This window comes from Aquarana catesbeiana, linkage group LG02 (assembly GCF_042186555.1).
Source record: "Aquarana catesbeiana isolate 2022-GZ linkage group LG02, ASM4218655v1, whole genome shotgun sequence".
Taxonomy (NCBI): domain Eukaryota; kingdom Metazoa; phylum Chordata; class Amphibia; order Anura; family Ranidae; genus Aquarana; species Aquarana catesbeiana.
Genome location: NC_133325.1, coordinates 353,636,880 through 353,663,810, shown reverse-complemented (window position 1 = coordinate 353,663,810; position 26,931 = coordinate 353,636,880). Strand labels below are relative to the sequence as shown.

At 39.3% G+C, this 26,931-nt stretch overlaps 1 protein-coding gene across 7 annotated transcripts in view; it reads left to right on the top strand.

The window, feature by feature from the left end:
- MSI2 (musashi RNA binding protein 2) overlaps positions 1 to 26,931 on the top strand; it is a 928,554-nt gene that overhangs the window by 795,908 nt on the left and 105,715 nt on the right. For 3 of the 7 annotated variants that reach the window (XM_073614999.1, XM_073614993.1, XM_073614995.1), the window contains 2 exons: positions 15,789 to 15,812; positions 18,602 to 18,667. The exons of 2 other annotated variants lie outside the window; for them this stretch is intronic. In XM_073614999.1, the coding sequence (XP_073471100.1) occupies positions 15,789 to 15,812; positions 18,602 to 18,667 (90 nt within the window). The remainder of the gene's footprint in view (positions 1 to 15,788; positions 15,813 to 18,601; positions 18,668 to 26,931) is intronic. 2 more of the 7 variants (XM_073614994.1, XM_073614997.1) reach the window with 1 other exon arrangement.

The window sequence follows — 26,931 nt, the reverse complement described above, 5'->3', positions numbered from 1 at the left end:
TAACTTAAGGCAATTATAAAAGAAGTATGCTTATGGGGAGTCCAGCAGGTACAGTTGCAGGAAAACAAACTACTATATAAAGCTTTACAAAACCTGTTAGGTCTTTATGTGTCCAAATTGCAACAGGCATAATTCAGGACTAACCCTGTCAATCCTGATTGTTATGGAAATGTAGGATCTCAACAAATGCGATAATCATATCAACAAGAATCAATTTCCAGCAATAACTAATTGTTTTTTATAATGCCAGCAACTCCCATGGTGCTGTACAGAGTTAGGATTACATCTAGGGTAATTATATGATTACATAATTAAAGCAGTTCAATTAAATGCATATAATAATGGATGTCTTATCTTTCCTCACCAGTGCAGGCAGTGACCATGAAGAAATATATCACCATACTATTTTGTTTGCTTTCATTAGTCTTGTCAGATACTGTTTTGTATTAGAACCCTAGATAAAAATACCATGCACCTGGTTGATGTTTTTTTTCCCCCCATAAGTAGAAAAAGCTCCTTTTTAATGGAGAACTGTGGAACATATATAGAAATTGGCTACTTTTGTTTCACAGAGATAGTAAAAACATGGCTTTTGTCTTTGCATTAATTTAACTCCACAGACCTCCACGTGGGTTTCTTAGTATGTTCAGGAGGATGTTTTCTATAATCTCATGATTTGATCTGATTTAGGTGAAGATTCATTTTGCCGATGCTAAAGGAGCAGTCCAGGCAAAAACCTAACTAACGCTAAACCCACTCTGTGCCACATTCTAAACTTAATCTATCTAACCCTGTAAAGCAAAAATTACTGTACTTGCCTATCCTGCAGCTGATCTGGTCCGATCCCAGCATCAGCTGTCAGCTGCGGCTTTGCTGTGTAGGCGGGTGCAGGAGAGGCATCCGACAACAGAAGGCAGCATAGTAAGTCTATGGGTGATGTCACTTCCTATTCATTTCACAGCTGTCGGTCCTCTCCTACACACAGCATCTGCCGGTATAGACCGGCCTAGATCGGGTGCAGAATAGGTAAGTACTGCAAGTTTTGCTTTACAGGGTTAGATAAATTAGGCTTAGAATGTGGCACAGAGCAGGTTTATCATTAGTTAGGTTTTGCCTGGACTTCTCCTAACGGCTCTGTCTGACAGGGGAGAGGACCTGATCTTTCTCTGCTGGACCAGATGTCTTGCACCCGAGGGTCCTTAAGGAACTCAGTCAAGTAATTGCCAGAACATTGTTCCTAATTTTTACAAACAGTCTACTGACTGGAATGGTACCAGCTGATTGGAGAAAAGCCAATGTAGCACCAATATTTAAAAAAGGTCCAAGATAGATCCCTGGGAATTACAGACCAGTTACCCTATCATCAATTGTATGCAAGCTCTTGGAGGGTATGATAAGAGACCATATACAATATTTTAGTAATGACAATGGTATCATTAGCAGTAATCAGCATGGATTCTTGAAGAATCGTTCTTGCCAAACCAATCTATTAACCTTCTATGAAGAGGTGAGCTGCCATCTAGATAAAGGAAGGCCCGTAGACGTGGTGTATCTGGATTTTGTAAAAGCATTTGATACAGTTCCCCATAAACGTTTACTGTACAAATTAAAGTCCGTTGGCATGGACCATAGGGTGAGTACATGGATTGAAAACTGGCTACAGGGGTGAGTTCAGAGGGTAGTGATAAATGGGAAGTACTCGGAATGGTCCAGTGTGGAAAGTGGGGTCCCCCAGGGTTCTGCCCTGGGACCAATCCTATTTAATTTATTCATAAACGACTTGGAGGATTGGTTAAAATGCTCAATCTCTGTATTTGCGGACGATACTAAGCTGTATCAATGTACAAATACCATACTGGTAAACCCACAATAGGGATAAAACTTTTCCATGAAAGGCATTCAATAAGACATGTGGCTATTCACTAAAATTAGAAGAAGAGCGGTTTAACCTTAAACTGCGTAGAGCAGGGATCTCAAACTGGTGGCTCTCCAGCTGTTGCAAAACTATCTGATCTGATGTCCCTGAATTGGATGAGGTTGATTGGTCTGAGCTCTGGGACTTCCCTTTCTCTCACTTAGTTTCTGCCGTACAGGCTTCACAGGATGAATAAGAGTATCTCCTCCGCTTGCTGGAGATGCACACATTTGACTGGAAATTTTTTTCACATTTTTGGGTCTGTCCTGCTCTTGTTTCATACTGCAAAGTGTGTCTCAGGTTATCATTTCCATGATGCATGTACAACTTACTCCTATTCCTAGGTATTGCTTGTTGGGCCTGGTAGAAGACCCGGCCAACACAGTAGTGGTGAGAACCCTGCTAAGCTTATTGCTGTTTTATGCTAAGAAGGCTATTGCTATGTGCTGGTAAAAATCCTCTGCCCCCACGGTCCGCTTCTGGATACAACTGGTTAAGTCTAACCTACCTCTATACCAGGAAACATATAACAATACAGGGTGTACAAAACAGTTTTCAGAAGGTTTTGTCAAGCTGGGTAGATAATCCCTCCACAGGCACTTCTGATGATGTCTAATATTGCTAAGACATTGCCTTGCATGTAATCGTGGGGTCCCCCCCCCCCCCGGTGGGTGCTATATACTTATTAATTCTGTGCTTAAGCCATGCACATTATGTGATAAAAAAAATTTCAGAAAGCTCCTGCGTGGGTTGACCGCTTGTGTGGTTTCCTGTTTTTTTTTTATATGCTGCCAGTATTGAAACTTTAATAAAAGATGTGTTTTTTTTGTGTGTGTGTGTGTGTCACATTAATTACAACGTGTATTATGGCAGCTGGTAACTAGAGGTATTGAAGTTTTAAACGTTACTAAAATTATATTAGGCACCCACTTTTAAATTAACTGATTTTCTCCTTTATGCTGATGAACATTTCCCGACCTACAGTATATAGCCCTATTATGATCCAAAAGAGATGTTATATGTTACCTACTTTGCCTAAAGCGTATGTATAGTCAAAACTTTTTTCAGATTGATGGGGAAGTGTTAAAACCCTTGTCAGTTCTTTTTTTGCTGTGTCCTGTTAGGAATGTTTCTTTTCCCTCCTGTTCTGTGTATACAACCGGAAGTAAGAAGATATCTCTACACAGCTCTGTCATAGTAACAGATGTACTCAATAATAGATGTTCCCTAATGACTGTTCTGGTGACAACTGTATTCTCATCACTTTTTTTGGAACAGTGGTCACCAGGACAAACAGAGACTGCAATTCCACACTGTGGGGACACACATTGCAAAAGCAAAACAAAACAAAAAAACGGGCAAAGGCTTTAACCTCTCCTTGAACTTTGTCCCTGCTACATCAAAATGGCCCAAGCTATGCTGTTTCAGATTATTTTTTTCCCTCAACAATCTGAATGCATATTGTTCAGACAGCTTTTATTTGCTGTGATCACCTGGATAATGACAGGTTCTCTTATATAAAAAGATTCTTCCGTAATGCTGGGCTGCTTGATGATTCAACATAGTGAAAAATGTTTTTGCTTGATAATATCAAAATAATGAATGGATTGCTTTTCTTCCACCCTGTGTTTTAAGCTTTTGCTTTGCATCCATATACAAATACACAAATGTTCATTTCATAAATACAGCATGCTGTTTTGCCCATTTTCAGAGACTGGGGGAAGATTAGCAGGTTCATAACCATAATATAGTGCAGAGATGTGATCCAAAATGAATCCTCTTATGTTTGTCCCTCATTAAATCTTTGAGTATAAACTCTTTAAATACAACAGATGGTTATTTGCTGCATTAACATAGCTCATTAATTCCAGTTACTCCCTAGCTACTGGTAGAGAGTAGAGCTATGTTTGAGTCAGCCTGTTTCATTCTGGCATCAGCTTTTAAACATCTAAGGTGGAGATGACCAAACACAACAAGAGGACTGAGGTTATATGTCGTATAATCGGTGTTTGATAATATGTAACCAAATTTGCAGCCAGGAATAAAATCAATTAAAGTAATTGCCTTTTCAGAACAGAAGGTTATCACATTTCTTTGAACATTTGCAAGGTAGCAGTCATATGCTTCTTACCATATGCTAAAACTTTAGAAGTATGTGAAATAATACATTTGTCTTACAGTTGTGGGTATTGTAAATTGTTTGCACTAGAAGGCTTTCTAATTTTATATAGTCAACCCACTGTACCCTAAAAGTGTTCCAGTAGTCAGTCTAATTAAAAACCAGTAAACTGAAGCTCTGCTATGGAAATTAAAATTAGCTTGTTTCACAATTTGATGTTGGTTGGTGAGGCCATTGTGTATGTCAAACAGTAGCAAGGTCTGGGAGCTTGAGAAGCCAATGTCTGATTCAGAAGCTAAAAATTTAAATTTGCATAATAAGGTCACGCACACCTTATTCTCTATGATACCTTTTCTCCTACAGGAGTTTAGCTGCAGAAAAACATGTTTTTGCATGTGCATTCACATGTATTTATGCGTGTTAACATGCATTTATGTGTCTGGCGTTAATGCATTCTATTGGCTAGAGTGTACATTTATTAATGCGTGAACATGCATAATGTTAACGCATGTTTATTCATGTTTATGCACTTTAGGTACTTTTGAGCTTTTTTATGCTCAAATCCTCCTCCTGATTGTGACTTTGGGGCGGGGGGGGGGGTTCTGCCTCTGCCTCTAAATTCCCCTGCCTCTAAACTCCTGTAAATGCCTATAGTGTGCATGGACACACAGGCTAACATGGGGGGGAGCTTAGAGGCAGAAAAAAAAAAAAAAGACTCAAATGCCTTTAAAAGCAGCATTTTTGAGCTCAAGTGTGCCTGAGCCCAGGGGCATTTTGCATAAATCTTTAGATATGCTTTGACACTTAAATTGTTTGTAAACCCTAATTTTTTTTTAATAACAAATATGTTATACTTCATGAGGTTTTCATGAAGTATAACATATTTGTTGTTAAAAAATAAAAATGGCTTATGGCTATGACTGTGAAAGTTGGACCATGAGGAAGGCTGAACCCCAGATGCTTTTGAAATATGGTGTTGGAGAATACTCTTGAAAGTCCCTTGGATGGCAAGAAGATCAAACCAGTCAATCTTGAAGGACATCAACCTTGAATATTTGCTGGAAGGACAGATCCTGAAGTTGAAACTCAAATACTTTGGCCACCTAATGCGAAGAGAGGACTCATTGGAAAAGACCCTGATGCTGGGAAACATGGAAGGAAAAAGGAGAAGAGGACAACAGAAAACAAGATGTATAGATAGCATCATTGAAACAATGAACATGAAGTTAAGCAAGCTCTGGGAGGCAGTGGAAGACAGAAAAGCCTGGCGCGCTATGGTCCATGAGGTCACAAAGAGTTGGATACGACTAAACGACTGAACAACAAACATGTTATACCTACCTGATCTGCGCTATGGTTTTGCACAGAGCAGCCCGATACTCCTCTTCTCATGTCCCCTGCCGGTGCTCCTGGCTCCTCCCTCCCGCCAAGCACCCACCATAGCAAGCCGGTTGCTATGGGGCACTTGTGCACCCTTGCTTCGGAGCCAGCCTAGCCCCTCACTGCCTGTTATAGACAGCTACTATCTCTGAACCTATGAGGAGGGAGAGAGCCGAGAGCCACTCTCGGAGAGCATGCATTAAGGTAAAAAACCTTCAGCACTTGGAAGCAGAACTCCAGTCTGTAGCCATCTATATTTTGTTATACTTCCTTGCAACCCCCACACATATTATGCAGCTTTCTTCACTTATTTTCACATTTACCTGATGTTTTCTACCTCATGAAGAGACAAAAAAAGAGATAATTTGGCTCTTCTTTTTTCACCAAGTATAAGCAGGCAGAAGCAGATGGAACCAAAACACATGTGGCTTTAAAGTGCACTTAAGGTACATTGCAGTAACAATAGTATTTTTTGTTTAGTCTAACTACAAGTAATCTGAAAGAGCATAAAAACCAAAGAACACCCCTGCTATGTAACTTAACCCCTTCATACCGACCTTACGCAAATATGCAGCCTCACTAGACTGGACTTTTTTTCCGTGGGGCCGCATATTTGCATATCTCCCTTCCAGCACGCTCCCAACACAGAGACCGGGGTCTCACCAAGGGCCCTGTTCTAAAGACCAAGACCTGGAACGTCCCATTCTGGGTCACCTGTCGGCTGAGAACTGCAGGCCTCATATGCCTCAGTTAAGATCAGTGTTAATGTTTCAACAATAAGAAAGAGACTGGGCAAAAATTGCATCCATGGGAGAGTTCCAAGGTCAAAGCCACTGCTGACTAAAAAGAACACAAGGGCTCATCTCACATTTACCAAAGAAACATCTTGATTATCCCCAAGACTTTTAGGCAAATAGTCTGTGGACTGATGAGACAAAAATGTAACTTTTTGGAAGGTGTGCGTTCCGTTATATCTGGCATCAAACTAATACAGCATTTCATAACAAGAACATCATATCTACAATCAGACATGGTCTGGGGCTGCTTTGCAGCTTCAGGACCTGGATGATTTACCATAATTGATGGAACCATGAATTCTGAGCTCTACCAAAAAATCCTAAAGGAGAATGTCCGGCCATCAGTTTGTGACCTCAAGCTCAAGTTCACTTGGGTTATGCAGCAGGACAATGATCCGAAACACAACAGCAAGTCCACCTCCAAATGGTTCAAACAAAGCAAAATTTGGGTTTTGAAGTGGACTAGTCAAAGCCCGGACTTAAATCCAATTGAGATCCTGTTTTGACTTTACACAGGCTGTTCATGCTGGAAAACCCTCCAATGTGGCTGAATAAAAACAGCTCTGCAAAGAAGAGTGGGCCAAAATTGCTCCACAGCAATTTGAAAGACTCATGCCCAAACACTTGATTGCAGTTGTTACCGCCAAGGGTGGCACAACCAGTTATTAGTTTTAGGGGGCAGTTACTTTCTTAGATAAAGCCAGGCAGGTTTGGACAGCTTTTTTGCCTTAATAAATAAAACCATCATTTAAAAACTGCATTTTGTATTTACTCTGGTTATCTTTGTGTAATAATTAAATTTGTTTGATTATCTGAGTCCATTTAAGTGTGACAAATATGCAAAAAAAAAAAATTAGAATGGGGGCAAATACTTTTTCGCACAACTGTATGTGGTATTGCTGCGATCATCAGGAGCAGGAGAATTTATTTTGGGTTGTTCTTTGGTGGTAGGTTATGATAGTATCAGGAAATATACAGTTAAATTGAAAACATTTTTTTTTTTTTTTTTTTTTACTATTTTGGGTCAGTTTTCCTTAGATGATAAAAAAAATCAGGAGATATCCATAACTATTTACCACCAAATGAAAGCCCAAATTTTCTAGGAAAAAAAACCAAGGTAATCCACCTGGATGCACAAAGTAGTTATGATGATACAGTATGTACGGTTTTACTAACACATTTAAAAGTTGCAAAATTGGGCTTAAGCATTAAGAATTGTTTTACCCATAGGGGCGAGGAGGTTAAAATACTTAGCAATAGCAGTTTACAGCTCTTCTTTGCTGTCTTGCAGAATTAAACCCACCACTGGAAATGTAAGCATCTGTCACTTTGAGGTGTGTCAAATGCCCGCAGTTCTGAAAAAACTATGTCACTTTAAACCAACATATCTTTTTATTGATTGATCCCAAAAGATGTCTGCAGACTTTGGATTGCAGACTTAGAACCCTGTCATTTTCAGGTGGATCTGGCAATGGTATGTAAAGAGGAGGATTGTTATAGGATGATTTCATCAGGCATGTTGAAAAGCACTATTATTAGAGCTGCCGTTAGATGTCTCTGTGATGTGCCTTTCCTGCCCTGCTCAATATCCTAAACTCAATCATTCACACTGCTATACTGTTTGTGTGAAAGTGCTACCTTGCACACATGCCTGAGTTCAGGCGGATTGTGCATGCATATCCAAGAACTTCTTTTGTAGCCTTAAAACAACCTTTTGTAAGTTTGTATAGGAGCTGGCTCATTATGAAACAATAAAGAACATTAGATTATTATTCTATATTAATAGAATTTTAGATTGTTTCTTCAATAGGGTTCTTCTAGCGTTTGCTTGCAGTTTCTTAAAGTGGAAGAAAACCCTAACTATAACTATTCTTAAAAATTTTTCCTCCCCCCCTACCTATCCTGTCTAACCTGTTTAAAAATGTGTATTGACCTATTTTTACACTGCTCTGGTCCACTCATATGGTCCTGCAGCTCTGTGAAAGGGATGGAGCACTCAACTGCAAATTCCAGGATGTGAATTTTGGGAGCTGTATAATCACCCATAGGCTGCTATGGCCCAGCCGTTGTCAGCGCTCAGTGGCACAGGAAGCTGGAGCAGTGGGATCATGTTGACCAGACTGGAGCACATTAAAATAGGTAAATAGGCAGATCATTTTTATTCAGGTTAGGCAGGGATAGGAGGAGGCAGAAGGGAGTTTTTTTTATAAATAGTTATATTTAACCACTTCAATACCAGGCACTTAGACACCTTCCCGCCCAGCCCAATTTTCACCTTTCAGCGCTGTTGCAATTTGAATGACAATTGCGCGGTCATGCTACACTGTACCCAAACAAATTTTTTATCATTTTGTTCCCACAAATAGAGCTTTCTTTTGGTGGTATTTGATCACCTCTGCGGTTTTTATTTTTTGCGCAACAAATAAAAAAAGACCGAAAATTTCGAAAAAAAACAAGTTTTTCTTTGTTTCTGTTAAATTTTTTTGTAAATAAGTACGCTTTCTCCTTCATTAATGGGCACTGATACGGCGGCACAGATGGGCACTGATACGGCGGCACTGATGGGCACCGATGAGGTGGCACCAATGAGGTGGCACTAACGGGCACTGATGATGGGCACTGATAGGCGGCACTGATGGGCACTGATAGGTGGCACTGATGGGCACTGATAGGTGGCACTGGTATGCGGCACTGATGGGCACTCATAGGTGGCACCGATGGGCACACATAGGCGGCACTGATGGGCACTCGTAGGTGGCATTGATTGGTATATATGGGTGGTACTGATGGGTACGTATGTGTGGCACTGATGTGTGGCACTGATGGGCACTGATAGGTGGGCACAGATGGGCACTGATGGGCACTGACAGGTGGCACTGATGGGCAATGACAGGTGGCACAGATGGGCAATGACAGGTGGCACTGATAGAGCATTGCTGGGCAGATCTGGGCATATCATGGACATAATAGTGCCAATCAGTGCCCATTTGTGGGCACTGATTGGCACAGATTTGGGCACATGTGGATGGCCATGGGGTACATACCTGGCCATCCACGTTGCCCCTTCCCTGGTGGTCCTAGTGGCATCCCTGGTAGTCCAGTGGGGTGATCTGAGGGGGGGCTGCGCTGATAAACAATCAGCGCAGACCCCCCCTGCCAGGAGAGCCGCCGATCGGCTCTCCTCTACTTGCGTCTGTCAGACGCGAGTGAGGAAGAGCCGATCAACGGCTCTTCCTATTGACAGCGTGATCAGCCGTGATTGGACACGGCTGATCACGTGGTAAAGAGCCTCCGGCGGAGGCTTTTTACCAAGATCAGTGTAGCGGTGTGTCAGACTGACACACCGCTCCACCGATCGCCACGATGCGCGCCCCCGGGGGCGCGCTGCGGCATGTTATCCTGCTGGACATCATATGACGTCCAGTCAGGATAACACAACCACTTCCCGGACGTCAATCCGCTATAGGGCGGGCGGGAAGTGGTTAAGATTATTTCCCACTTTGCTAATGAGCATTCTGTGTCTATCAGGAAAGTTACCACTGACACCAGTGATCATGTTAGTGTTCTGTAAGGGGGGGCATTCGTTTCCCTAACCACCAATGTAAGGAAGCACTAATCCACTAACCATCAACATAAGGCAGCAGATTTCCACTGACCGCTAATAAGACCCATTTCTTCATTGACCACCAATGTATGGGGAGCTCTTCCCCCATTACTGAGAAAAGCACAACGGGAGTGGTGAAAAAAATAATAATCTTCCACCACTTCGACTTTCACCAGACACATCTGATATCAATTTTCAATAAAGATGCTGTCTTTATATGAAGCAGAAGGCAAAAGTAGCCATTTCCCCATACCGTATTCTGATGGAGAAATAGAACTGATACATTTTAATAAATAGGTAAAGATTGTCCCTTCTGCCTTAAGGCAGGGTCCTAAATTACATTGTGCTGGTTCACATTAGTGTGCTGTGAAAGATTGAATGTGATTCGAACTGCACTGCAGTGCAAACCACATGTGATGTCCGTGCAATGCGATTTCGGCCATAATAATATGGCTGAATTTGCATCGCATTCGGACTATACTTGCACAGGGCCCTCTTTTGGTCCGCACCAGAATCGGATCGCATAGATTTTGACAACCATGCAATCTGATTCATGTCTGAACTGTCAGTTTGCAGTGCGATATGTGAACTGAAATGGGGGTGTCATTAACATTGTATTGACACTCCCAGCATTTCGCATATGGAAGTGTGAACTGCCTTGCGAGTCAGGTGCAATGCTGGAATCCGCAGTGGATTTGCAGGGTTCCCACATTGCACAAGTGTGAACCGGGACTTATAGCACAAGAAACCTTTGTTTCTCCTATCCAGTGTCATTCTTTGCAGTGACCAAAAGCTTATTTGTTATTCCCATCACTTGAAAGGTAATATCCCTACCTTCCACAGCTGCTGGCTCTTGGAAGTGAGTGGCCAACACATTTGTTTTTACGATGGAGGTAAACCCAGTGAATGAGATTCATTAGAATCTCATTGGGATGTCCACGATCCAGAATGGGGTTATTTCGGGGGTGTTCATGCTGTACTGGCATTATTACTTGATATACTGTATTTTAAAGCGAAGTAAGGGAAACTGTTTTTTTTTTCACATTTTTTTGGTCTTTTTCTTTAATAAGCTAAAAAATTAAAAGACCCAGGGGTTATTATATACCAGCAATAAAATCTATCTATCTCAAAAAAATAAATAAATGAATTTGGATACAGTGTTGCATCGCCAAGTAATTGTCAGTTAAAGTATTGCAGCTGTGAAAACAAAAAATGGCCTGGTATTGAATAGGATGAAACAAGCAAATACTGAAGGTATGGGTGGGTAAAGATAGCAGAATGGCCATTGTCATATAAAAAAGTGCCCAAAATATGCAATATTCATTTTAGTTGGACTTTGACAGACATTAATCACACATTTTTCTCCATGTAAAAACATATATTTTTATTGATTAGACTGTACAATCTTTGCAAATGAAAAAAATTTCCCTTGTATTACACCATATTTAATTAAATTAAAACCGGTGCAGTAGAGTTAGGAAAATTAGCCCTAGTGGCCTATCCCCTGTTGCGTGTTTTGTTCCCCATACATTTACTTGCAATAATTTTTGCATTAGTGTATAATCTCTTCATGTTTTTTTACATAAATGTTGTTCCTACATGGATACACATTTTACACAGTGCAATACAGGAGAAGGCGCCTCTTTCTGCATTTTGTAGATAGTTTCTTCAGAAACAGGGATCATTTGATTAAAACATGTGCCATAAGGGATAGGGGCATACTGGTGGTTGGGACCATAGAGGTTAGAGATGCACCAATGCCTCAAATTTGTCAGCATTCTTTCCATATACTTTGACTTACTCATGTCTTGCTTAGGTTCACATTGAACTATTTGGTTTTCCCGCAGCCATCCAAGTTATACATTCAAACTAAATTAATCTTGTTTCTAAAGAAGTTAACTGCAAAATGTATCAAAATACAGTGAAAATTGTATCCATGTACACTAGGAACAAGATTTATGTTAAAAACTTGAAGGGATTATACTCTAATGTAAAACTTATTGAAAGTAAATGTATGAAGTACTAAACACCTAATGGGATGCGCACAAAGGGAACATTGTTTGATTTCTACTGTATATGTTTACATTTTAGTGAATATGATGTGATGCTACACATTTTTTATTTTGCAAGGATTTTATGGTCGATCAATAAAAATATATGTTTCATTTTGAAAATGTGCGTATGGCACCAAGAAAGTCCCACTGAATATTGTAAAATATTGTATATTTTTGGTATTGCAAAGGATATTGTGCCCACGATCCCCCACCATGCCACTTGGTGTCCTGTATGTGTTAAACCCTCAGTAATCTGAGAGATGCACTGTCCTTGTAACAGATGCAGTTTGTGAGTTAATTATTATGTACTTTTTGTTCTCCTGGGTGTATTGGGGTCAACATGTCATGACAGTCCTAGATGCAGATAAAATTTAAATATTCAGCATTAAGCCATGCCAAACTAGATCACTGCATCTATTGGCTCCCTAAATATGTAAATAATTCTTTTAGTCACTAAATTACGATGTGCTTATAGCAAATATGTTATCTGGAGCATCAAAAAGAAAATACCATAGATACATTTTGGAAGTGCTATAACTTGCATAACTCCTTTTCACCTCTCCACACGGAATTCATGACTCTGTGTTTACCCCTTATTATTCTGGTTGTTGGATTGCCAGGAGAGCATTTGTATACACAGAATTTTGTCAAATTTCAGAAGGTACAAAAAAATTTAACATTCATTTGCCTAATTTTTTTTTTCTTTAACATTTGTGGATGAAACTTGGGTTTCTTTTTTTTAAAGTATGTGTGCAGATGTGTTGTTGCCCCTTTTCTGGTAAAGGTGTCGTTTGCAACCTAAGATATGGAGGCCTGGAGGAGACATACCCTGTTTCCCCGAAAATAAGACCTAGCGTGACTGTCGGTGAAGGCTGCAATATAAGCCCTACCCCCCAAATAATCCCTACCCTGTTTCCCCGAAAATAAGCCCTACCCTGAAAATAAGACCTACAAGGACTTTAACTAGGGCTTATTTGGGGGTAGGGCTTATATTGCAGCCTTCACCGACAGTCACGCTAGGTCTTATTTTCGGGGAAACAGGGTAGATAGTGTAAATTACAGATCAGGAGCTTAAACTGGACCACTTTTTACTATCTTTTTTTCTGACGCCCATAAACCCAGAACATTTCTATTAGAATAATCAATGAGATGTGCAAACTCAAACAAGCAAGCATACAAGGTTATCCCTTTGGATTGGCTAATTACCTTTCCCCCTCCAGAATTATGCCTCCTATGGCGTGTGACTAAGCACACTTCTGAATTTTACATTTAGCATTCTTAAAAGGTTGGTGAACTCCGTGGCTCGTTGCCTGTACAATGTTGTTCACGCAGTCACCGAGCCCCCACATGTGTACTAGCCTGCCCTTGTGTGCCCCCCCCCACAGTTCCTGAGATCCTCCCTGTGCCTCTGCTACCTCCAGGTCTACACAGTCTGTTGCTGCTACTTTATATACACTCCACTCGGCGATTCTGGCCACAGACACTGTTCTTGGTACATTTCACCTGTCACTCCTAGCTATAGACACTGCACCTGGTACACTCCTGTCGCTCCTGGCTACAGGCACTGTTCATGGTATGCTCCATCTGTCTCTTCTGGCCACAGAGACTGATTCTGGTACAATCCATCTGTCATTCTTGGCTACAGGACAAGGTTCATGGTAGAAATCCACCTGTCACTCCTAACTGCAGTCATTGCCCCTGGTACTCTCTGCCTGGTGCTCCTTGCCTTCAGGCACTATTTTAGGTACACTCAACTTTTTGATTCTTACTATCATTTCTGGCATACTCTGCCAATTCTGCTTCCCTGAGCCCTTGCAATGGGGCACATCCTTTCATCTCTTTGACGTTCCCACCAGTTTTCTCTCTTTTCTTACTAGTCACTTGGTACTATATGCCAGTGATCCTATTGCATCTTCCTACAATGTATGCCAGTATCTGGGGAAGCAACTTAGGACAGGGATGAAGCCATACCCTAGTGAGAATGTCCCTGTTGAATGTCACCCATCTTTTAGGCTCTGGTGAGCCCAGTTGGCATAGGATCTGGTTCAACCCTCCATGCTTGTTTTGTGACTGTTTTAAAGGGACCCTTAAAATGTACACCACTGATGCATCCCTATCTGAGGAAGACCAAGCCCAGGCGTTGGCCTGAAGATTGGACTTCCAAGAGTCAAACTAACCCCAAAAGAATGGCCTTCTTGCAGAGCCTGTCCAACAGCCTTGAACTGCAATGTAACAGTGTTCCCCCAGACCAAAACAAAATGGCATGCATCATCTCCAGAGACTCTTTCCCTATATCCTCCCCCTTGGAAGCTCAGGGACCCCCTTAACTCTGACATCTACTGCTCCTGTCAACCTTCAGATGCACTTTTGACAAACTTGTCTAAATGTCTTCGGATGCCTTTGCTTTTTCCATCTACACTAGGGCTCTTCCATTGTCAGACATTATGCAGTACACTCTCCTTAGAACTGGCTTTGAACAATAAGGCTCTGGTATCTAACTTTTGACAGGCCCTGAATGACATGATACAGAATTAATTGGCCAAAAGGCCTTTGCTTCTTGACCTGGACAATAAGTTTTCCCTTAGTACACAGGTTGACATTTGTTTTAAAAAGAGGGCCTCTGAGTAGTAAGGCAGCAGAGACTGGCTCCTTCTCGCCACTCCATAGAATCACCTCAGGTCTTGGATACACAACCAGGTCCCTCAACCAGTCAGGAGGAACCTATTTAGTTGGGCAGAACCTGCCTCACCCCAGAGGAGCATTTCATGGAGACACAACCAGGGGTTGTGTATCTGTTGTGGGGAGAAGGGTAATTTTTTTCCTCTAAATGTTGTTTTTGCCTGGGAAACCCCAGAGTCTAGTTCCCTTCTGGGGTGGAATACTAGACATTTTTAAACCTACATTCACCGTGTCTGTTTCTGCCCCCTCTAATGCTGTGACAAACCTCACCAGTGCAGAGTTTCCTCGATTCAGGTGCAGCAGGAGACTTCCTGAGTCTCACCTTAACTCAAACCCTGGCAATCAATTTAATTCCACTTTTTCTCCTCTGAAGATCTTTGCCATTGAATATACCATCCATCTGGCCCTATCCACTGAGAGACTATTCCACGCTAATTGTTGGTCAGCTTACTTCCTCGTGAGGAAATTTCCTTCTAGGTTCTTCCTAAGCTCTCCACCTCCACAGTTAGAGACTCTATGGCTGCATGCTCAAACTTTCATCAACTGAAAAGAGTACCAGTTCTTTTCTTGGGGTAATACTTGTTTTTCCATCAGTGTTTTCAAAGCCATTACTCCAAAGTCCATTTTACTCCTTCTTACAGAAGCACATTGACCTTCCCTGCATGCTTTTTTATAGCTGTAAACTATAAAAAAAACTATAAACTTTTATTTTAACATGCATGCTTTTTTATAGCTATAGTTTTAATTGTGTATGGACATGGGATTTGTTGAGTAAATCTACGTGTTCTCTTTTGTGCCTGGCATTAGAGCCATGATACTTTAGTAGACCACAAACACAAATGCAAGCAATATAGCTATACATATAATACATTTTCTCTTTGAATTGTTCTGGTACTTAAGTCACAGAAATCTGGTTCAAGAATGTTGATTGCAACATAGAAGAACAAAATGCAAGTATGCAATCTGATCCTGCAAATATGAAATATGTAAGCACGTAGAAATGTGAAAACTAAATCAGGTAAATGTTACAGTAAATGTGAGCTAAAATTTATCTGCAGCAGCATCTGCCTATATTTTATTTGCTACCTTACAGGAACTATTGTGTTAACTTAAACATCACTGAAGGAGACAGAGAAATCTCTCCATTGTAAATCCCCTTTATACAATTTATTTGTATTTTTGTACTATCATTATGACTGTTGACACTACATATTGATTTAGTTTTTTTCTTTATTAACAGCACTTTTACCCTATTTAAATGCAAGTATGTCTTTATTTAATTGATTATTCAGTAGCATAGCCTTACTAGCCTAGATGTCTTGTGCACTTCTTACATTAAAGGTAGATGTTGCTTTAGTTTATTTCTAGTCTCCTGTTATATTTTTTACTATTATTTTTAATGTGCTGTGTATAGATTGCATGCAAATGTTTTTCCAAATATGATTGCAGCTACCCGAATTCTGATAATTGCAAGCATACTTAAATAAATCTAAGATGTAAAATAAGTGTCTAGTCCATGCTGGGCTACAGCTTCTCTCAGGTGCCTGAATCATGAGGCACACTAATATGTAAATATTGGCCCAGTTTTCTTGATCAAAAACCTGGTCCTTCACTCTCCAGTCTCTTAAACCACACTGTTAACCTATCACTTTGATGCCTCAATGGCCAATAGTGGGAATTTGGAGGTAAGGCAATGTACTAAAGTCAGGAAGTTGGGTCAACATGTGCATATTAATGTGCCCAAAGATTCAGGTCACCCAGAGCAATGAACTGCATAACAGACGTGTTGGAGACTTGGATGTGCCTATGTGCTGCCAGTGTGTATGGCATACTTATTTTATACATTTGGTTTAATCTTTAATGTGAATTCATAAGATTATGAGTAACAGAGGTGACACTTGGTCTCACAAATTGTATTTTTTCAAAAAGAGTTTTTATTTTACAAATCTGGTTGAAGAAAAAGACATTCTTTGCTTATTTTGCTGCCTTTTGGAAAAATGAAATTATTATAGTAGCAAACATGTATCCTAAGAATGGTCCAGATTATTACAATTTCTGCTTGCTTCTTATTTTTCATTCTTTTCTTGGAACAAAGAATAGAATGTGAAATGAAGCCAGGCTGCTTACATCCTTGCCTTCCGTTCACCTAGATTAGTGTTCACGAAACAACGTTCTCTGCAGCTGCCTCTGTTTGTCCAGGATGTGGAATGTCTCCAGTTAGAGCTACATTTTTTTGCCTGATTCATTTCATTATATTTCTCTCCCATACAAAACAATGTACTTCTCTAAAAACCATAAAAAAAGTAAAACAAATGATTGAATGTCTTTTAGACACTGTTACCATATAATAGGCAATGACTTAAACATTAACATTTTGAACATTAATATAAAAACAACATTTGAGACATTTTAAGCATATGAAGAGGAGTATTACGTATATAGCGTGTATGCAAGCTGTACTGCAACTACAAACAAAATAAAACTACTTGCAGAATTTGCATATACAACTACACTTGCAACTATAACATTAATGTAAAGAAACACCTATCATGATAGAAATAAATGGCTGCCATTCCCCACCTTCTTCTAAAAATATTAGTTATCTGACTGTCTTACTGGTTTTCTAAGTCTGTGGCCTTGAACATATATGCAGGTCAGATAAATAAGATAATCATATTTGCATACAGAGTCACTGACCCAAAGCAATCAAACCAGCATGGCTGTCAGACAACTAGCATTTTCAAACATGAGGTCAGCAATGTTTCTGTCATGACAGGTTTCATTTAAGTGTTACAGAGATAAGCCTCATACACACGATACGGTACGATTGTTGGACGACCGAGTTTCTGATTTTTGTCAAAAGGGCGTGTGCCAGGATCTTGTCTTGCATACTAATAGTACGCAAATTGTCGTTTGACAAACATGAACGTAGTGACATACTATGAGATTATAAAGAGGAAGTTAATTTCTCAAGCGCCACCCTTTGGGCCCCTTCTGCTAATTTCGTGTTAGTAGAAGTTTGGTGAGCGTTGATTTGCGATTTTCAGATCGTACAAAACAAATGGCTTTTAAAATACGTTTGGCATAACTACATGCAATGCAGCTTCATTATTATCTCATCAAAGAAGATTTAACATTTCATCAATTGCCGCGTCACAAATGTTAATTCTAGATTAGGAACGGTAGTTTACAAGATCAAACTCTTCCCAGTCGTTCCTTGATTCCGCGCATGCGTGTTTGTACTTTCGACTTTTGTGTGCTGGATTTGTGTACTGACCATCAGAAAATTAGACGTGGAGCCATCGTTCGCCAAAAATTTACTAGCCTGTCATCCAACATTTGTTGTCCGAAAATTGGAAAACAATTGTCTAAAGGAGCATACTAGCAGTAAGAATTTCGGACAACAGCCTGTCAAACGACAATCCCCTTCTGAATTTCGTACCATGTGTACAAGGCTTTAGACTGGCCTTAAGATGTTCAGTATAGCTAAGCTTCACTTTAAGTATAAGTGTACAAAAATGTTAAAAGCAAAAGTAAATAGAAAGTGTGTGATGTGTGGTAATAAAAAACCCTCAAAGTGAATTGAGTTATGGTATTGTAAGGAATCAAGTAGTCTCCTTTTGGATATGTTATTTGACTTTGTACGTTTGAAACATAGAAATAGCTTGTGCAATTTGTTGAGGGACAGTTGTATGGTCAGTGGGTCATACTGTTATTGGTCTGTACATGTGTGAATGCTTTCATGCTTAACATGAATGATGGATGCATATCTGTTCAGGGAAAATACATGTACAGCTGACCAAATTTATGGTCTAGTATCATCAAATAAATAAAGTTATAAAAACATTCTTAAAATGTAACCAGTTATATGAAAGGTTATCTGTTGACTTAATTTACTTTACTACAGTGGTCATTTCCACGGAACAGTAAAGTTGACTATTAATTACATATTAAAGCAAACACATTATGAACAAGACCAGTCAGAGCATGTACAGACATGGGGCAAGTTGTGAGCTTTTATTCTATAGTCTCTCTGTTTGTCTTTCTGGACAGGTTTCCCTGCAGCAGCAGCCTATGGACCAGTCGCAGCAGCAGCAGTGGCAGCAGCTAGAGGATCAGGTAGGAGGACATATACAGAGTGGGTTTCAGCTACCTGTAGACAGGAACAAGTTGCATGGTTGACCTGTTGAAGGTTGCCATTTCTGCTTTTAGAAGTTAATTAGGAAGTTAAAGGTAAATATCAAATTTGACTTTGTATCCCTATTTTGAAATAATAGACAACACATAAAGTTGATATAGCTGACAACACGTAAAGTGATATTGCACATTTATACAATATGCTATAAACAACTTTTATTGTACAAATTGTACCACACAAAAACAGTAAAGGGAGAGTGAGGAAAATGCACAACATGGGCCTAGTGCTCATGCAACCTCCCTCTTACACTAGCTAGCCGGCAGTCAATGAATCCTACTGTTTGGATATTTCTTTTTACCTGAAATGGACATTTACTCTTAAGTGCAAGCCAGGACATTGCCCATTGGGATATAGAATGTGGTGTTGGCAGAGTGAAGTGTTTTTTTGAGAGGTTAACATACTACTATCAAAATTTGACTCTATATTTTGAAATATACTAATTGCCCTTGATTTGTTACAGCAACTAAAAGCAGAATGCCAGTTGCATTAAATGGGAACTTTATTTCATTCTATTTGTTTTACAGTGCTTTACAGGATTTCTTGATCCTGGCTGACCTGTGTATGGCCCCATAATCTTAGTGGAGACTTTCCTACATGACGTATATGCTATATTTCTGGCAGAAGTTGGTTTGGTACTATTTAGAGCACACTAGCTATGTTCTTCTACAGACCCCGAGTGGCCTTGTCAGAAGGTAATTTAAGAGAGGAAACTAAACCATTTAGGACTCCTGGACTAGGGGTATTGAATTATTTGCACAATATCACAATAACCGTGAAAAGCAGAATATAATAAAATATATAAAAGATAAACAAAATCACAGACCTAGGTTCAGGCTTTTTTTTATTTTTTTTTTTATTAGTACTTACAGTACATCTTGGTGCCTGCACAGTAGTTCTTACAACCTTGGCTTGTATGTACATGATGTAGTGAGTAAGATCTGGGGGAGAGAAGACCAAGAATTGCTTTCTTCCTGCCAGCAATAGACTAATTATATAATTCTCATAGAAAGCACCTCTCAAGCCTTGGTACAATTGTAGATCTACAGTTACAGACTTTTAAAAGCACTATAAATCTTATTTAATCCTGTCATGTCCAATGGAATTTAAAGGACTTCGGATACCACAATCCACATATATCCTGCGTGGTACTTAACTTGGATTGTACTGTTGCACATATTTCCACAGACATATTGTTTCTAGTTTATTACAAAATGTTTACTCATGGCAGATAAAGGATGGGTCATGATTGCCTGAATGCAATATATACAGCACATTTGAGCTGCAAGTATTGCAGTGATTAATAGTAAATAAGGTATGTACCCTGAGTGATAGATCACTAATTCAGTTTGAGTTGCCACAGGTCAGGTTTATTAATGTAATATTGAACAGTTTTTAGCTTTCAAGTTGTTCTAGTCCTAAGCCTTAGCAGTTGTAACTAGGCTAGAAGAGTAGTTTGAGAGTATTCCAGACTGGGGAAATGAAGAGAACAGGGCTTGAATCCTATGAGCGGATGAAGTAAAGCAGCCTATAGATTGTAATTTTCTTTCCTTCCACCACAGGTTTTATTGATGGAGAATCCCTCCCCCAGTGCTGCTGTTGTTGTGTTCTCCGGCCAGCAGAACACAATGATTACACTGCTGAACCGGCCGAGATTGGATCCATTTATTGCTGACTTAAGAGAGCCAAGAAAGAGGGGGGTGTGTAAACAAACAGAAAAAAATGATAGTGTACATAGATAGATTTAACCCAATGAGCCAAAACACAACAGAAAACAAAAAGTAGACTTCCAGGCTTAACCTATCTAGTCTTTAAAATGTACCCTGCTCTCATCCTAACACCTATGCTTACTAACCTGTGTAAGAAAGATGTATAAACTTGCCTGTTTTCAGGCCAGTCATGTGATCTCCTGTGTCAACCTAGTTAGGTTTAGCCTGGAATTCTGCTTTAACATCTCTTCCTTAAATAACGACTAAAGATGTTTGCGTATAGATGTTAAGTACGTTTGCATTTTAGCATTATTATTTTTCCTCATACCATTCTTCTGGTTAAGTTTATTCTTAATTTTAAAAAAGTATAAAAAAAAATAACCCAGACAATTAAAATGCACAACCAGCCTAATCTATTATAGATATCTAAACACACCATCACATAATACGATTCATTACAAATAAGGACTTTTGTTAAGGAAGAGGGCGGAGAGTGCAGATAGGGAGACATAGTGCTGCAGACAGCAGGAAGCTTTCCCTTTAATCACCATGTCTGTGTAATTATCATTATTACATTGTCGGGAACTATACAACTTGGCTTCAGTTTAAACCTTTAGTAAACTAGGCTAGCAAGCCTGCAGCCTAGTTATAGTGGAATGCTGCTGTAGCAAAAGAGCTTCAGGCAAACAGGTAAGTACATAGTAGTAAAAATGCACATGCCCTGCCAGACAGCACAGTCAGGTTTCTGACCACTACTGCAGCAACAATAAATCTTGGTCATGAGCACACCAAGTCTACTGGGACATTGAGGTTTCAGTCTGCTCTTTTCTCCAGAAAACTTCTTCCCCATCAGTACATTTGCACTGCAGCCATGGCCTGATTGGCTTCTGCTGCTGACCTTACAGAACATACAGGTGCGGTTTTATTTAAATCCATATTGCTCATAAATGTTGACCAGCAAAAGGAAACTGAATACAAAAACGTTTCCAACAATTTACTAAAAGTTCTTGGATTACTATTGTCTCTAAATCGTAGGTGTGTTTATACCATAAATCCATGATTTCCTAGTACTAGCCTGAAAGTGATTGTCATTTTGCGGGAATCTGTATGCATCTGTAAAAACTGAGGGAAAGAGACGAGTGAAAAATGTCAAATGTACCCTTTCTACATAGGTATCAAAGTTAAAATGAATCCCTCCATGTCAAGATACATATATAGTGACTAAAAAAAAATAGTATGTGTAACCTGTATACTCTTCTCCATTGTACACTGGAGTATGCATTAACTGATTTGGACTGGGACTTGGCATCCTGTGTGCTGCTGAAATAGAAGCAATGCCATGGGCAGAGGCCATTCTTCACATGGGACAAGATGTGTACTTCCTGCTCCCCTCCCCACTACCACCATCACACCACCACTATCATACCACCACCTAGGTCATTTGTCTCGTTCCACCTTGTTCCTATCGTAGTTGACTAACTGGCCTTAATCTTACATTAACAAGATCAAAATTCACTCAAGGCTTGAGATGTAAAGGCTGAAAAAGACAATATGTCCACTCAGACAATCTATACCTAAAATAGATGAGTACAAGATTAGGTCAAACTGTCCCTTAACTGTGCTAGAAGTTCAGGTCCAGAAGTATGAACCTGATGTGGGTGATCTGTGCATTATTCCACTAGCAAAACTGTATACAGACTTTGCATGAACAGCTACAATGTTTATCTATGGGATTTCCCTGGCAAACAAATAGACAATCTAAAATCTTTTATCATATGCAGTAATGTGTGATTGATAGTCACATGATGTATGGGTAGTTGTGTTCTGCTGCTGGCAGCCCTGCAACCATAGGCAACAGATTATGGTGGCTATGCAGAAATTCTAGTCTGTTTACACAACATAATATGCATTTTTTTTACAATTTTTAAAAAAATTGTATTTGGCGCATGAAGTTCCCCTTTAATGCTATTGGATGTTGTAACTTCTGCTGACATCAGTGTTATTCAGCTATGTCTTACCTACCTTATAAAACCTCGCTCAGTAATGAAGACATTAATACATATTTAATATTTGAATCCTTGCCAGTGTTTAACCATTTTTTTCAATTGTAAAGAAAAACACATCTCTCCTTTCTGTGCCTCTCATTCTCCTTCCTTTAACCATCCACTTTACAATGGCCAATATGGTTATTTTACTTTGCATGCAATTTGTTATCTGTCACTTTCCTCATCCCAACAATCGTAATGCATACTAGACATACATGTGCAGTAAAATGAGGAACTATATCCTGTATATACATTAACCACATACAGCGGCACACCACCACCTTTTGCAAACTGTGTTTTACTAATTGCATTTATTCTTTAGGTGTAATTAGCAGGGAATTTCCTGCAGGCTTCTTCTGTCACCATTTAGTGTAAACTAAGCTCTGCATTCTGCATAGGATGATAAGCTTCTTATTGAGCCATTGTTTATACCTGATAAATTGAGTGTTGGTATAAAAAGAAAGCTGAAGCTCATACTTTGAATACACAGTCAGTTTCCATTACTTCTGTAAGTAATGCTCTTTATAGACGAATGCTGTGCAACAAATAATTATTAAATTAATATATGGTGTGAGGAGGCTTCACATTCAACATTTTATTGTTATCAGCTTCAAACATATAAATAATCGATGACACACAAGATGGTTAAAAGTGAAGTATCATTTCTTAACAAAATATGAAATTAAATGACAACACAATTGATATTAGCTGCTGTAGTAAGTGAGCATGTATCAACATGATATTACCCAGTTTTACTTTGACGTATTATACTATGAGCCAGCTTGTTATGGCCCCTTCTGATACTTCTTCTTTAACTTATCTTTTTATTACAAACTGTGTACTTTTTAAATATACTTGTCTGTGAAAATATGAGATTCAAAAAAATGATGAAATATGTCCATTCCATGCAAATTGGCACTGCTTGCAGGCTGTAAAAGATTCCTGTTATTTTATAATATGGAGACATTGGCCGGGCTTTAGTGTTTTGTTGACTAACAGATTTTTTCTTTTTTCAAAATCTGTTCTTGTATTCTTCCATTTTGTTTATGTACACTGTGATTTATTTGTTATGTCTTTGAAAATGCTCTGTAGAAACCTGTATAGCCTTTTCTTCTATAAGGACATGTCTGTTTTCTAGTTTTTATTTCATTCTTATCATTTTTATGCTTTCATTTTTTTAAATTACCTTTAACACAATTTTTAACGCCAGCCCTTGGGGCTTGACAGGTAGAAAGACCAGCGGGCATGAAAAGTTGAAAAATAAATCCTCAAATTTAGGTATTTCTGTAGCTTGTAAATCCATGGTTGGCTTGATATACAACTGCTCTGTTCTCAATATCACTCAGCAGAATTCCAGACACAGGATAAATGATTGGCCATGTCATTAGTAAAATCAGATTTTTTTTTAAACTTGCAGTGTTCTAAATAGTAAAGCAGATTTTAAATAAAGAATATTGGGTCTCTGATTCAAATTGGGGTTTATCTGCAAGGACTACTTTTCCTGGAGCCCATGTGCTGTTCTTACTACTTGCTGGCCTTATTAACAAGTAACAATAAGCTTCTAAGCCAGATTGGTAAACGTGAGCAATTACGTTTTTGTTGTTTCTCTCTTGCTTGGTTGAGGCTGCAATGAGAAAGAGTGTCTATGAGGCAATGTTTCCAGCCTCTCTTACACTCGGACCTGCACACCTCCTTTCAAACACTCTTCTGAGCGCTCTCAGCAGGAAGGTTTGTGCACACCTATTAGTTAACCCTATCACCGTGTCGAGCTTACTGTTAGTACCAGCTGAATGCATGTTTTGCTTGTTCAAAAGAAACAATTCAAGAGACCGTCTATCAAGTCTTTAACAAACACATATGTTTTGTTTTCTTCATCCACTTTTCTGTGTGTAATTTGTTTGCTATAATGATATAAGTAGTAAAAAGCATTAGAAGTGCTGCTGTCTCCCTTTCCTGCATAGTATACAACCCCCTTGCTTGCTAGACAGATGTGTCTTTGTATTGCACTCAGTGCATGCATTGTTTTGTATTACATGTATTTTAGCAATGGTTGAAGTAGGAATTATGTTGCTTAGTTGACATCTGGAACATTAACATTTTTATATAATATTGATGAAAATAAATATTGAACCATTGGTTCAATGTGCAAGTACATTTATCACAGCTTTAACAGGACACATCTAGCATAATTGCAGTATATTAATTAACTCAATAAATGCTGTGAATGAACAAGTAAGCAATTAGGTTTGTGATGTAACAAAGTTCATTTCATGTTATATTCTCTGCAGAGCTAATGGGAAAGGCTGTCACAGGTGCAAGGAAATCTTATGATGTCATATGACATTAAATCTAGAAATGTTACCACTATTTTATCCAGAAAAGGGTTAATCTTCTTGTCCCTTCTGGAGTAGATGCAAATGATATCTAAGACATCAGAATGCCTGCTTATGGTAGAAGAATAAACAGCTGTGCACACACCAATATATCAATGGTAGAACATACAATAAAGTCACATTACAGTTGCATGGTCTCAAAACAACCTTCCAAGAAAGATCATTTGTCTTAGCTAATGAACAAAGAAACTTACCACATGGTGTGCCCCATTACTGCAGAAGGCAGAGGAGATGTGTACTATTAAGGAGAAAACATCTTTACTGTACATACTTAGAGTACAATTTCATGCTGCCAAAGTGTGTTACCAGGAGCATGAGTATATCTGTGGAACCGTTTTTGATGATTCATGGTATAGAAACCCAGGCTTTGTTTTATGCTGGGAAGAAGTGAGAAGCCTTGGGCTACTACTTTGATAATTTAGCATTCTTGATGCATTTTAAAATACATAGAAGCGAGTAAATCAAGTACTAAGCTACTTCACCATAGATTCAGCCCACTATCTAATAAAATCTAATAATAGTGTCATCATGCTTTAGTTTGCTTTGATCGTCATTTTTGTTGTAACTGGAATTACACCACAGTGTGATCTCCCCTAAACTAATTCAACTCAAAAAGATGTGTGTGCCTACATCTGCGAAGTCCTTTATTCATTTCACTATTTTTTAATGCAAATAACCAGGCAGCAAACCTTACTCTTGAAACTCAAAACTAAAGAATGCAGACATGGTTGAGGGGATTCATCTGTAGTTTGTTTGGGGAAAATGTGATCAAAATCGCTTTGAACGGCTACTGGCTGACAGGGGAGTTTTGGCATTTCACAAACTGCTGTCCTTTGGTGAGCAATAGAAGCGATAGAAGCCATCTTGATAAAGATACACCAAAGCTAGACTCCAGAATAAATACCTATTAGGTGAAAACGCAGTGAGTGGTAGATGATGACACTAATTATCACCTATTGCAAAAAATAGTATATGCTGTACTGACCATATATTGTCCAAAAAAAGACATTTAGGGAAGCTAGGATGATTAACCTTCTGGGAAACTGACAGGCCTGTTTTAATTTGAAACATATATATATATATATATATATATATATATATATATATATATACACACACACACAGTATCTCACAAAAGCGAGTACACCCCTCACATTTTTGTAAATATTTTATTATATCTTTTCATGTGACAACACTGAAGAAATGACACTTTGCTACAATGTAAAGTAGTGAGTGTACAGCTTGTATAACAGTGTAAATTTGCTGTCCCCACACACAGCCATTAATGTCTGAACCGCTGGCAACAAAAGTAAGTACACCCCTAAGTGAAAATGTCCAAATTGGTCTCAATTAGCCATTTTCTCTCCCCGGTGTCATGTACCTCGTTAGTGTTACAAGGTCACAGGTGTGTTAAATTTGGTGTTATCGCTCTCATTCTCTCATACTGGTCACTGGAAGTTCAAAATGGCACCTCATGGCAAAGAACTCTCTGAGGATCTCAAAAAAAGAATTGTTGCTCTACATAAAGATGGCCTAGGCTATAAGAGGATTGCCAAAAACCCTGAAACTTAGCTGCAGCACGGTGGCCAAGACCATACATCGGTTTAACAGGACAGATCCACTCAGAACAGGCCTCGTCATGGTCGACCAAAGAAGTTGAGTGCACATGTTCAGTGTCATATCCAGAAGTTGTCTTTGGGAAATAGACATACAAGTGCTACCAGCATTGCTGCAGAGGTTGAAGGGGTGGGGGTTAGCCTGTCAGTGCTCAGACCATACGCCCCCTATGGCATTAAATTGTTCTGCATGGCTTAGTTCCAGAAGGAAGCCTCTTCTAAAGATAATACAGAAGAAAGCCCACAAACAGTTTGCTGAAGACAAGCAGACTAAGGACACATGTCTTGCCTACAGTCAAGCATGATGGTGAGAGTGTCATGGTCTAGGTCTGCATGAGTGCTCCCGATACTGGGGAGCTACAGTTCATTGAGGGAACCATGAATGCCAACATGTACTGTGACATACTGAAGCAGAGCATGATTAC